Source organism: Stegodyphus dumicola, chromosome 5, assembly GCF_044657685.1.
Source record: "Stegodyphus dumicola isolate Sdum_Otavi_A_Nest chromosome 5, ASM4465768v1".
NCBI classification, from domain to species: Eukaryota; Metazoa; Arthropoda; class Arachnida; order Araneae; family Eresidae; genus Stegodyphus; species Stegodyphus dumicola.
The window spans coordinates 153,648,651-153,662,695 of NC_140772.1; the positions used below are offsets into that span (position 1 = coordinate 153,648,651).

General features: G+C 32.9%; 1 protein-coding gene across 5 annotated transcripts in view; it reads left to right on the top strand.

Annotated features, from left to right (window-relative positions):
* Positions 1–14,045, top strand: part of HPS1 (Hermansky-Pudlak syndrome 1 protein) — a 133,554-nt gene that overhangs the window by 31,281 nt on the left and 88,228 nt on the right. For all 5 annotated transcript variants that reach the window (XM_085817254.1, XM_085817255.1, XM_035372423.2 and 2 more), the window contains one exon: positions 12,381–12,495. In XM_085817254.1, coding sequence (XP_085673380.1) covers positions 12,381–12,495 — 115 coding nt within the window. The remainder of the gene's footprint in view (positions 1–12,380; positions 12,496–14,045) is intronic.

The following is a 14,045-nucleotide window of genomic DNA, read 5'->3' on the forward strand; positions in this document are numbered from 1 at the left end:
ACCTGATGTAAACTGGACCTGTGAAATCCACGCCTGTAACATAGAAAGGTGGAGTTTCAACAATTCGATCTTTAGGTAACTGAGCTGTCATTTGTTTCGCTGGTTTTACTGTGTATTTCCGACAAATTAAACAGTTCCCTATAACTTTCTTTACCAACTGACGGCCTTTAGGAATCCAAAATTTCTGTCTTAGTTTGGCTAAAGTTGCTGCAACTCCCGCATGCAGAACCTTATTATGTTCCCTTTTTACAATTAATTCAGTAAATTTGGAATCTTTAGGAAGAAGAACTGGATGCTTCTCGTCAACTGTATATTCGGTTTCTTCTAATCTTCCCTTAATTTGAAGAATTTTATTTTCATCAAGAAACGGTGCCCAGCTGAATATATCAGAGCTTGGAAAAATTGACTTGTTAGATTGAAGAGCCTTAATTTCAGGTGTGAAGAAATCCATCTGGGCTTTACGAACACAAAATATTTCAGTGTCCTTAATTTCAGAAGCACTTAGTGTTCCACTATTAGCAGGCAGTTTTCTTGCCTTAGCAACGAAATGTCTAACCCATGCCATAATTCTGAGATATTTCAGCACATTACTGAATTTTGTCATATCCAATAGTTGATCATCTCTTTTCACAACAACGTCATAAACAGATATCTTACTACGGAGTTCTAGTTGCTTATCGTTTCCCACGTCAAACTTCGGTTGAACTGGCCAGTCTATACATTTGTTTTGCAACCATTCTGGTCCAAACCACCAAAGTGAACAATTTCTTAAATTAGCAACAGTAGTTCCTCGTGATATGATGTCGGAGGGGTTATCTTTCCCACGGCAATAATGCCAATTATTGCTTTCAGTTAGTTTCTGAATTTCATAAACTCTGTTTTTGATGAAAGATTAAATCTTTCGGGAGATCCCTGAATCCAAAAATACGTTATTTGAGAATCAGTCCAGTGGAAGGGGATTACTTCGTATTTTAAAGATTTTGCTATTTTATCACTCAATCTAGCAGATAAAAGCGCACCCAAAAGCTCCAATCTAGGAAGTGTAAGGGATTTCAGAGGTGCAACTCTACTCTTGGAAGCAACAAAAACTGTTTGAAAAGTTCCATTGTTCAAAACTATTCTCAGATATACCACGCATCCATAAGCTTTCAAACTAGCATCAGAAAAGCTATGGAGTTCTATTTGTTTCACATCTGCATCTAATAATCCTTCTAAATAGTAGCAGGGAATTCTGAGGTGGTTCAGTTCTTCAATTTCTTCGTACCAGGCTTTCCATTTATAACTAAGATCAGGTGGAAGTTCATTGTCCCAATCAATTTTGGCAGACCAGATTTCCTGAATCAGACACTTTATTCTTATAGTGAAAGGGCCATAAAATCCGACAGGATCAAAAATACGGCCTGCGGTTTGCAATAGAAAACGTTTTGAGTTGATTGACGAGGAAATGAAATTTGTCAAGTGCTGAGTGTCTAAATAAAAATTATCATTATCCGTATCCCAGTTAATTCCTAACACTTTGATCGGGACAACTTCAGGAGATTCTTGCATCGAAAATTCTTTGCGATGCCAAACATCTTTGAGTTCTTTGGAATTAGTATGCCACTTATGTAGTGACATGCTAGCTTCATTAAAAATGTTCACAATTTCTAAACTTGTTTTCAGGGCTTGTTCTAAATTTTGGTGACCACCAATAATGTCATCAACATACAGGTAGTTGTTTAAGAGTTCTACTGTTTCAGGATATATTTCTGAATATTTTTTAAGGTGATGCTTAATAGTAGCAGCTAGGAGAAAGGGACTAGATTTTACTCCAAACAAAACTCTTGTAAATCTAAAGGTTTTCAAACTCTCATTGTTATCATTAGGATCATCTTTCCAAAAGAATCGTGTAACGTCCCTGTCTTCTTCATTTAACTCTATCTGTAAGAATGCTTGTGTAATGTCCGCTGTAAAGGCTATCGAATTTTGTCTAAATTTTATCAATAAATCAAAAATATCAGGATATAGGTTCGGACCAGTGTATAAACAGTCATTTAGAGAGAGTGTTTTTGGTTTATGGGCTGAAGCATCATAAACTATTCTTAGTTTGCTTGTTGCTCTATCATTTCTGATGACTGCTCTATGAGGTAAATAAAATAGGGTCTTATCATTTTGATTGTCTTCTTGAACTGGTTCAATAATATGTTTTAACTAGCAATCCTTTAAAACCTCTGTGTATTGAACAAACAAAGAGTTATCAATTTTAAATTTGTTACTCAATTTCTTAAATCTTTCAAGTGCTATATCCCTATTATCTTCCATTAAATGTTTTGAATTCGGTTTCCAAGGTAATTTTACTTGGTATCTGCTGTTCTTATACCTGATATCAGATTCGGAAGATTTCATAATTTCTAAATCAACAGTTTTGTCGTTTTGAGTATCACTTTCCAAACCCAAGTTTTCTAGCTTCAAAACTGTTGTAACTGATCTGATATCAAGTTTTCATTTACAATTACTTTCATAGTTAATAATTCACTATGATCATTATTTACTTTACCCTGCAAACACCACCCAAATAAAGATTCTGTGGCTACTACATTTCTTGAAATTCTTTTAATTTTACCAGTAATTATAGAATAGTAGAAATCTACTCCTATGAGAATATCAATTTTGTCACTTTTTCTACAACAATCTGCTAATTGTAAATTTTGTAAAATTTTATTTTTCTTAGCAAAGTTAAAATCTGGAGGAGAGATAACAGTATTGGATATATTTTCGGTTTCAAGAAGCTCAATATATATATTAAGATTAGGATCGTTTACATTTTCTAGTTTTGCTCTAACAACATTAAAGGTTTTTTCTAACGCACTTTTATCACCAAAGGAATAAACAGAAAGTGATTCTTTTCTAACAATCGGAAGTTCCAATTTAGTAGATACATCTTTAGTTATGAAAGATCTCATTGAGCCATTATCAAAAAGAATTCTGACATTTTCAGATTTATCATTATTTCGGATCAATGCAGAAGCCGTTTGTAATAATATTTTATTAGATCTATTTTCATCGGAATTATATGACGAAACAGCGGAAATAACGCTCGAATCCGACGTTTTCTTTTCAGGTTTTTCATTATCTTTTTTCTGATGGAATGAATAACAAATGGCTTTCGAGTGTTTATTAAAGCAGAAGGCACAGTTTATTTTTTGTTTACAATTTTGGATCCGGTGAAACCGACTCAAACATAAAAAACACCGCGATTCACTTTTTAAGATCTCTTTTTTCTTTTCTACACTTAAAATTTCGCAATCCGCAGATTTATGATTTGTGTTCCCGCAGAACAGACACTGCGATTCGGATGACGCCGCTAATAACTCAACTGTAGACGGCTTGCTCGTTATGGCTGGAGAATGTTTATGTTTGAACGGCAAATGCTTTTCCAATCGCAAATATTTTTCTCTAGAATTATAATTAACAGAAGCCGCGCGTTCTCTACTGAATACTTCGTTCCTCAAAAAGGCTAACAAACCTTTTAAATCCCAATTTTCGTCTTTAATTTTTCGGCTATAATCAAGAACGAATTCATTAGGAAGTAATTTCAAAATTAAAGGCGTTAAGAGATTTCCGTAGGTATCAGAGTCTATTTTTAATGCTTCAAGATTTCTTATCTGTACTTCGGCGTGATCTAGAAGTTTTCTTAATCCGTTTATATCATTAGGATTTCTAACAGGTGAAGTACTTAAGAGTTGTCCTAAATGCGAATTAATTAAGATATTCTTTTGACCAAATCTGGAACGTAACAGTTCAAGAGCAGCTTCGTAATTATTTTCGATGAGAGCGAAACCAGAAATAGCTTTGGTGGCTGAGCCACCAAGAAAGCTTTTTAAGAAAATTAATTTTTCTATTTTTGATAAATTCGGATTTTTATCAATCGCATTTTCGAACTGACCTATGAATTCTAACCAATCCGAAGAATCACCATAAAATTTAGAGATCGTTAATTTTGGAAGACGAGTGAATTTGTTACTTTCGTTTTGGGATTCTGTAACGGTTTCATTAGAAATGTCTCTATTTGCATTGTCCGAATTTTCCAACTTATTCAACTCCTTCAACTTTTTCTTTCCTCTAAACTGCCACACTTGAATTTTCTCTTCATATTCTAAAGCGGATGAGATTTCAAGTTCAAATTCATCTTCTTCGACTTTTAATTCTCGTTCTATTTCAGCATCTAAATTGCTCAAGGATTTTGATTTTTCGTTTAACTGGTCTAAAATTTCTTCCAATACATTTACATTTATACTACTATCATCTTTATTCAATTCGGTTTCAATTTTCTTTAATATCTTGGACACTCCAGTCCTCAATACCTTTCGTTTTGATTTCAGTTTAGCAATAAGATCTTCCATATTATATAAAAATAGAAAATACAGGCTTACCTTGGCTGTCTTCGCATAAAATGATATCCAAAATTAAAAAACACAAACTTCTAAATTGGCCAAAGGTTCTCGGCACCGATGCGCCATATTGCGAAAGGTCATAATTCTAAATGAAGTGAAATACTTCAACAATCTACAAAAATAATCATTTTATTTACAAAGCAACTTTGATTGCATCGAAGGTTCACTGCTAACTAACTACGTCGCAAACTAAAAACTAACATTCTTTTTCAGAAGCGAAGCGCCCTCTAACGGCGATATATAAATCATTTGGGGAATTTTTCCACACAGTCTGCAAAAAATAATAAGCCGGATCCAATTCGAAGATTAAGGAACAACGCAATCTGCAACATTAACTCAAATAGATAATTTTAGCTTAGCTTATACCGTCCGTTATACATTAAACACGCATTTGTAAATGTATTTTGCGCACACGCACAAGCATATTCGCAGTAGGGAAGGTCTTCTTGCGTCAACGCGACGCATGCACAGAAAGTTTGTAGCTTTGAGGTCCGGATTATAGATCATTCCGGATTATGGGTGTCCGAATTAACAACTTTTGACTGTACTACACATGAGCTGCAGGGGATGACTTGCATCAGAACTTAAAATAACAATGAGGGATGAGAGTTTAATTTTGGTATTTACATCATTAGAAACCCCCCTCAAGTGTTATAAATTTATATAAAAATTCTCTTGTATATTATGCATATATAGAAAAATATTGACAGTTTGAAGCATTGTATTGCAGTAACTTTCTGGAATTAACTGCATGATAAAGATTTACAATTAAATTTAACATTTGTTTATTTTGACATCAGGTATGATGTGGTTTATGCTCAAGCACTTTTTGCCATACCTAAATAGTATCAGGCAGGTGCATATTTGTATAATACTGTATGAGTTCACCTATGATAAAGCAGTGTCTATTAAATTAAGAAAATGACTGTTTGTGGAAAATCGGTTATCATTCAGAATCCAGTAAAAATTACTTTATTGATATACTGATGTCTAAATGAGCATTCACAGTTTCCATTTAAAATTTCAATTTAATGTTTTTCTTGAACATTATAACATTATCTGTAAGTTTCATTAAATTTGGTTGAAAACTCTTGTTATAAGCAAAAAATACAAAAAAAAAAAAAAAAAAAAAAAAAAAAAAATCATGTATTTATTATATGTTCATTAACATATGTGTAATTGTTACAGAAATACATACCGACATTCCATATAGCATGTAAAATACTTAATGAAGTTACAGATCATTTCTTGGTTTCTAACAAACATAAAACAAAGTGACTATACTTTTATGTTATCTGCCTAGAGCTTCTGCAAAATTACCAGTCATTGGTGACTACTTTTTCAGCAACCTAACACATGAAAAACAATAGCCATTAAAATAATGATGGCATGCTCAAAATTACATAAAACAGTAATGAATTAATAAAATTAAAAACATAAAGAAGCATCCATTATGAAACTGTAAAAATTACATAAAGCAACCATCCATAACAAAACACTCAAATTTCATAAAACAGTAACAAATTAAGTTAAAACACAATAAAACATTTAACTTTTTATTTTTTTGGTCCTTGTGCACAGCGACCTGTTTTAACTTTTTTAAAAAAAATAATAGAAATGTAGAGTTCTCAGTATTGTAGAGCAAAGTGGCACTGCTCTCCATGTGCACATTGATTTGTTTTAACTTAAAAAAAATTCATAGACCTGCAAAAATTCATAGAACTCGGCATCACGCAGCAACTTGGCACTACTCTCCACGTACACATCGAGCTGTTTTAACTTAAAAAGTCAGACAATTGCCTTTATTGGGAAAAAACAATTTTTTTATATTCTTCTTTTCTGTACTCTGTATGCGTACTTCTTGCAGGTAATTGCATCAATCAGTAGTCATATTTAGCAATGCAATAAAATGCAATTTATTGATTTATCAGTTTGAAATTTATACTCTATATATCTAGTTGTCATGAAAGTTTTCACCAAAAAAACTTTCTTAATAAAGTTAGGGGGAAAAAACATGAGCGCAGTATGTGCCTTTAGTGTGGGTAGTAATCACCAGCAGAATCTATGATTTTCTGCCAAGGTTTGGGTATTTTTTTCAAGGCCTTTCGCCCAGAAACTTTGTGGCCATGAGTCCAAAAACAGATCAACCTCATTTCGGACATCCTATGCGGAATGAAAGATAGCACCTACAAGATATAGCTGCAGGTGTGAAAATAGAAGTCTGAAGGAGCAATGTCGGTGCTATATGGTGGATGTGGCAAAGATACCATTCGAGTCTGTACAGATTTCAGCCGATGAATGCAAATACACGTGGTCTTGCATTATCTTCATGGAACATTACCTCTCTGCATCGGAATTCAGTTCAACACTTTTCCTTCACAGCAGCTTCAACTTGAACTAGCATCTCGCTGTACACCTTACTGTCTATGGTTTTACCTTTTTCCAGATACTCTTTGTGGATAATACCATAGCAATCCCACCAGATACAAACCATGACCCTTTTGTTAGTTGAATTGCGTTTTTCGATGCTGCTGATAGGCTACCGGGTGCTGACCAACCCCCTTTTCAGTCTGTGTTGTTGAAGCTAATCCGTTTTTCATCACAAGTGATGATCCAGTCCACAGTTTTGCCCTTGTATTGATATTGAAGCAGATTAGTACAGGCCCGGAAACATCTGTCCTTATCTACTTGAGCAGCTCATGCAGCATCCAGTGACTGAACTTCTATGTTAAGTTTATGCTTGCATAGTTCAACTAATGGACATGGCACTAACGTCTAACTCCTTACCAAGCGGCACTAACGTCTTAACTCCTTACCAAGCTCTCGAGTGGTTTCATACTGATCTTCCACAAGTTCTCATAGGCGAGCCTTATCAACATCAGTAGGCCAGAATCTTCTTGAATGTCATAGTCCTTTTTTTTTTTTTTTTTTTAATGTTCGGTACCAAACCTTCACAGTGGCATATGATACAACATTAGTACTAAAGCTGTACACATGATTGGTGACATTCTGTAGCTGACGTTTTGCAACAGAACAGGAAGTGGTTCTAATCTGCTAGCATTATAGTTCCATTTCAGACACTATGTATTTAATGATAACAATATTTTTTTACAAATTTTGTAACACAATATTCTAAAGCAAGTCTCTTTCTTTAAAATGCCAAAAATCATGTGACAAAATATGATTAAGCACACCAATGTGAATTGTTTGTGCAGATCATATTTGTGGTGACGGGAGTTTTTCATTAAAACTCGATACATGAAAGTTTGGTTTATTTGATTATAACAAAATACTCAAACATGATCTGCCCAAGGGAAAGAATGCCTTCATGGAGAACTTTCTAAGGGAAACTGGCTCATATACACATTAGAGATGGGGATGCAGCCTACCTGTGTGCCAGGATCCCGGACTGAACTGCCAGTGTTCAGCCACTCTCCCACTCAACCATTGGTCTGACTCTGTGTACAGAAACATTTTACCTTCTGTTGAACTTCTATTTGTTAATCTAGGTTCATTAGTTGGGATATTATTTCCAAATAATTTTCATTAGAAGTGGTGAGAATTTTTCTTATTTTCAAAATCTACTTTTTAATGCAGTTTTAAGCTCAAGGTTACTTACTTGGCAGATTGTTTTATGGTTTTTCATGCATCCTGCCTTCTATTTCTGCTAGGTGTGAAAAGTGCATAAAAAGGGTTAGAACCTTTTTTTTTGGCATGCTTGGCATTATCGACGTAAAGGGTGAACTAAAGGAAGGAAAAAAGTGAAAATTTTTTTATTGTTTTATTCTTGCCACCGTCTAGACTGTGGCAGCATTCACTCTTTATAAACGGGTGCACGTTTGCGAGTGATACTTTTCTAATCTAATTGCTTTGCCTATGAAATCTGTGCCACTGCATACATGTTTGCTGAAAAATAATGTTAAAGTTAGCGCAAATTAATACTTACCGATATCTAATTTTCGATGGTGCAACTCAGCAAAAAAAAAAAAAAAAAAAAAAAAAACAGCATAAGATGGAGATCTTTTGCAATTAGCATCTTCCTCTTTTTGATTATGGAATGGGTTCTCCTTTCATCTGCTGTGCCTGCGCGATGAATCGCCTGCCATGAGAATTCCCCATGGTTCTCCTGCTATGAGCATACCACTGTAAGATATCTCCCATCAAAGTGGATTCTCATGTTCTTATCATCACTGGTATCTCCTGATGAGGCTCCCTTGGTCTGCCTACTTAACTTGTCCCTATTTCCACCAAGAGCAGTCATTCCATTGGAGGATCTTTACATAAATCTTAAAGATAGAGATTCTGCCAGACACTGTGGTTGGAAAAGAGTGTATCTGATGCTATGATTAAAGAAATACTCACAGATTGATAGAGAAAAGCAATTTATTTTGTTTTATACATACTACTCATTCCACTTAGTAAGGTGAACTTTTTCCAGCACCCACTGCTGCTAAATTAAATGGAGTTTAAAATATTGTTACTTAGTAAATAAAAAATTATTGTTGTAGCCATTATGAAAAAAATGTTGTAAATCTTAGCCTTTTTCATAAAATGTCTGAAAACATTAATCCCTTCTGGGAGAATACACTTATAATACATGTTTGAAAAGGTCTAAAAAATAAATAACTTGGTTGATTTAATAAAATAAGTTGTTTTATATGTTTTCCTGCTACCTATACACTTCTTGTTACCTTCTGCCACCTCTTGTTAACCAAGGTTGTTGCCTCCATGCAAAGTTTTTGGGTTTTCTTTATAACACAATGCAATGTATTTGACTTCATTCACTTGAACACATTAGTTTTAACAGATTAGTTCTAAGGGTTACATAGGGTTTACCAGAACCACTGTACAACATATGCACAGTTTTGTTAATACATCTTACGTTTTGTATATAATTCACTTAGAGAAACTGAAAATTGAATGTAATGTGTAATTCAAAAGTTGTATCTAATTCTTTTCGATGTGTAACGTCTTTTTAATTTTGTTCCTAATTTTTTGCTTTTTAATAGAATTAAAAAGTAAATGGTGACTATCATATAAACTTATCAGGTCAGTCCATAAGTTCGTGTGCATTAAGAGTATGCGGGGAATTCACTATGACGCATTTACTAAAACAATACAGTTTTGAACCTGTTGAAACTTGTAATCGTTTGATTAACATATTATTCAGTTCATCACCAACTTTTGTAAATATCGAAAGTTATTCATCTTCTATGGGTATTAAGTACCCATAGAAGATGAATATAGATAATCAGTACAAACGAGCTGTGATACATTTTTTATTTTTGTGTGGGGAATCTGCCAAGTTTGCAGCGATAAAAATTAATAGTGCACATGGTGAACACACTATTAGTGTAAGGACTGCCCAGAAATGATGTAAAAAAAAATAAGTTGGAAAAAGCAGCATTGATGATGAACCCCATTCAGGACGTTTTGAACTGTTAGAACCAAATCAAACGATTAATTCAGAAGATTATAGTGAACAACTTTGACATCTAAACTCAGAATGGCTAAAAAAACTCCAACGATTGGTGAATATAAAAAAGTGTTGTTTCATCATGATAACGCTAGACCGCATACGGCTCAAACAATGCTGCGAAAAATTAGTAAATTTAATTGGGAGCTTTTGCCACATTCTGCTTACTCCCCAGATATTGCTCCAAGTGATTTTCACTTATTTCGTGCCTTACAAAATTTTTTATTTAGAAAGAAATTAAATTCTAAACAGGATGTACACAATAAACTTTTTTTTTTTTCCCATCAAAACAAGTTTTTTTTTTTCCCCCCCCCCCATCAAAACCAGAGTCTTTCTACAGCAATGGCATAAAAAAGCTGCCTGTAAGAGGGTGAGACATTGTAGATAATGGAGGAAAATATATAATTGATTAAAATGTTAAATTGTGTTTTTTTATATTATTTAAAAATTTACCAAAAAAAAATGCACATGAATTTATGGACTGACCCAATAAATATTTTTGTTTTCTTTTTTCTTAAACTTTTCCAGTTTTTTATTAAATAATTTCATGAACTGGGATTAAATATATCTTTTCCATTTAAATGGCTTTTTTCTAGCCTTAGTTGTTCCATTGATTATTTCTTTTACCATGTTCTTCCATGAGCATTCCATAGGATTTCCATGTAACCAAAATTATATTTATAACATTTTTTATGTTTCCACATTGCAAATTTAATTAATCAAAACTTCTTTTTTTTAAAAAAAAATTATTGTGGAGATATAGCATATTCTAGTCCAGTTGTTGCTTACTCATTTTTGTAATGATTTCGGGACTTTAATCAATGTTTAAAATGTAAAGAATATTTTTTCAAAAGAAGAATTCGGTCTGATAAACTTTTTTTCTGGATTATAAGTCTGCATCATGATTTCCATGACTGAAGGACTTTTGGGACTCTTCTGTTATCAGGACCAGATTCAGAAGTATATGTATGCATACACATGTATATATATGCTTGTGCATATATGTATGCACACATACATATACATATATATATATACATACACACACACATGCATGCAGGTGCACATCCATCCATATATATGATATATGCATACATATGTACATTTCTCAATTTGGTCACAATAACATAAGAGTATCTAATTTTTGTAAAATTTCCTGGGGTGTTGATTTCCATACCGCTTCCACTATTTTCCAGAGTCCATCAATTGTGGCAGTTTACACTTAGAAAGAACTCTTTTGAAGAGACCAAGGGTACATCAGTGCATACATCAGGGGAATTCGTAGGAATATATTGAAAATGTATATGTGCAATACCTGTATCGGTCTTTATTTTGTCATGGAATACAGTGATATTTTTGAAGTATGACTTGTTGCTTTGTCTTGATGAAATTTCACTCTTTGAAAGTCATTATATAAAGAAGTGGAATTTCTTTTGTAAATATCAGATGTAAAACTTTCTCTTGATAATATGTTGATTCGATTTGATTTTTTTTTTTCACTCTTTGTATTTTTAACTCTCCATTGTAACAGAATCCTGCAAGAACTGTAAATCCCTTACTGAAACTTTCTCTTTGAATCGATGAAACCTCACTTTTTGTTTTGTTTTCAATGATAAATAGACCTTTTTTTGTTGCAGGTATTTAGGTAAACCCATGCTTCATCAGAAATCGCAATGTATTTCTATTTATATCCTGATAAATAGTTCTCATACAGGGTTCAAGTTGTTTTGCATTGAGCCACATGCCTTGGCAAAAGCTAGTGAAAATTATGTTTTAAGCTTTTCTAAATTGTACATTTTGGTTTATTATTTTATTTATTGTTGCTGCTGATGTTTTTAAAGACTTAAGAATTGATTTCTGGATTCTCAGATTTTGTCTTTTTGCTAGCTTTAGAACATTAGAAACTGTATTTACCCTTTTCAGGTCTGAAGTCTTCACTCCATACAGAAGTAAAGACTGATAGTATTTATTTTTGCAATTAATAATGTTGCTTATTTTGCACTTAGAAATTTTAATACATTGCATTTCACACCTGCTTAAATGGTGGAAATTGAATATTTCTTTTCAGAAAGTACAGAAACATATCCTTCAATTTGCAGCTTGTTTACACGCATCATTTTGAGAAAAAGAATAAATTTAAACATAGCAGACAGTATTTCTCATCTGAAAGAATAAGCTGTTGCTAGAAATTTTTATTCCAAAGCATTTGCTTTTTTTAAAAAAAAATTCTTTTTCTATATTATTCTAAAAATGTGTAAACACATCTGTACTTTGCTGTTTGTACATTGCTTTCTCTAAAATAAAACATATCAAATCTTGCATTTGTATTTAAAAACTGAATTTTTTACTTTTTTTTTATTTTTAAGTTTCTATGATTACATTTGAAAACTATGTGGTATTATAGATGCATTAAAAATATGGAATATGCATGCATAAATCAATTATATAAAAATTTGAAATTTTTTATGTAGGATTAAAAATGACTTATCCGAATGTTCTGGAAAGATTACAAAATCTGAATTAATTGCACAGACTTTGACTAAATATAGAATTTTAAAGTTGGAGCAGCAAATGTTTCTTATTGAAGTAAGAAAACTTTAGATTTCTCTATAGTTATTGTCAAAGTTATTTCAGAAATAGTATATATAAAATGTGCATGATTGTAAAACAGTTTCAGTTGCAAATATTTATGTTTTTTCAACCCTTTTGATCATATGTAATCATTAATTATTTAAATATGAATTAATCTGTTATTATTAAACTTTTACTGATAACTTTTTATAGCTTTTATTTGCATCGTACTTTTCTATTTAGTGGTAATTTATTCTCTTAAATAAAATGCTTCTATTTTAGAACAAATATTTTAGTTCAAAGTTAATATTACTTATAACAAATATGTGCATACAGAGATTGAATCAAATAATATAAATACTTTGAAAAGGAAGGTACTACACATCTAATGTGGTATACCTTTAGCATTTAAAGTAACCGGAATCCTCCTTGGAAAGGATACTTTTTTTAATTCTAAATATGGCTACTAAAACTCGAATACCATTCATCACTTAACCCTCCGAGAATTATGGGTTTAGCCCTGAAATTCCAAAGTTCTTGAAAATGTCATGAATAAGTGATATTTTCTTGACTTTAATTAAAAAATGACTGTCTCATTTTGTACCTTGATTCCTTTTCTTCAAATATACATCCAAACTGAAATTAAATACATTAAAAGCTAGCAAAAGTTTTCATGTGTAATGAATATAGAAGGCAACCTTCTATACAGAATTTTCTGGTCGCAACGCTGAGAGGGTTAAAACTGCTTCAGGTCTTTGAGATATACTGGAGGAAAGTAAATGGGATCTGACTTTGTTATCCAGCACAGACCATATTTGCTGAATGATGATTTTGGAAACTAGGGGAGATTTTTGATTTCATTTTCATATTTTTCAAACCATAACTAGACATTCCGATCTCTATGAACTTTGGCATTGGTATCTTGGAAGTATGTAATCTCTTGGGCAATGCTTGCGTTATTGAATGAACATGATTACCTGAACTGGTTACTTAATGCTAGTCATCATTCCTTTCGTGGCAGAAATGAAAATTGCTAAACTATGATATAATTGCATTAAGTATTTGAAATCTCTATTACCATGCTTTGAGACAACAATGTGGATTGTAAGCTTCTGTCAGTATTCTGCCTTTACACGAGAAGCCTCAGTATGCCTTGTCAAAATAATGGCAATTATTTATCAAGTTCAACAGAAGAACTGTGGCTTGTAGGAAGTGAAGATTATCCTTCTGTGAAATCGGTCCTCATGCTAGATTAAAATGAGCCACAGCTAATTATGTGCAGCTGACCGATGGAAGTGATTGCACCAACCTTGTCACACCACCAAATGAGGGGGACAAGCATGTTATGCACAAGACAATGATCAATCACTCAGCCACACTAAGACCTAATTTATGCACAGACATTGAATGAAAATGCATAAATTGGGTGTATTGCAAAATAGCCTATGTCAGCGCATACCATTTGATGTTGTCTGCCGGGGAAGAAAATCTTTGCAAGATTTGCTTTGCTGTGATTAACATTAACTCCACCCCCTAGGCACACATGCTGCAAATGTGTGTTGAAT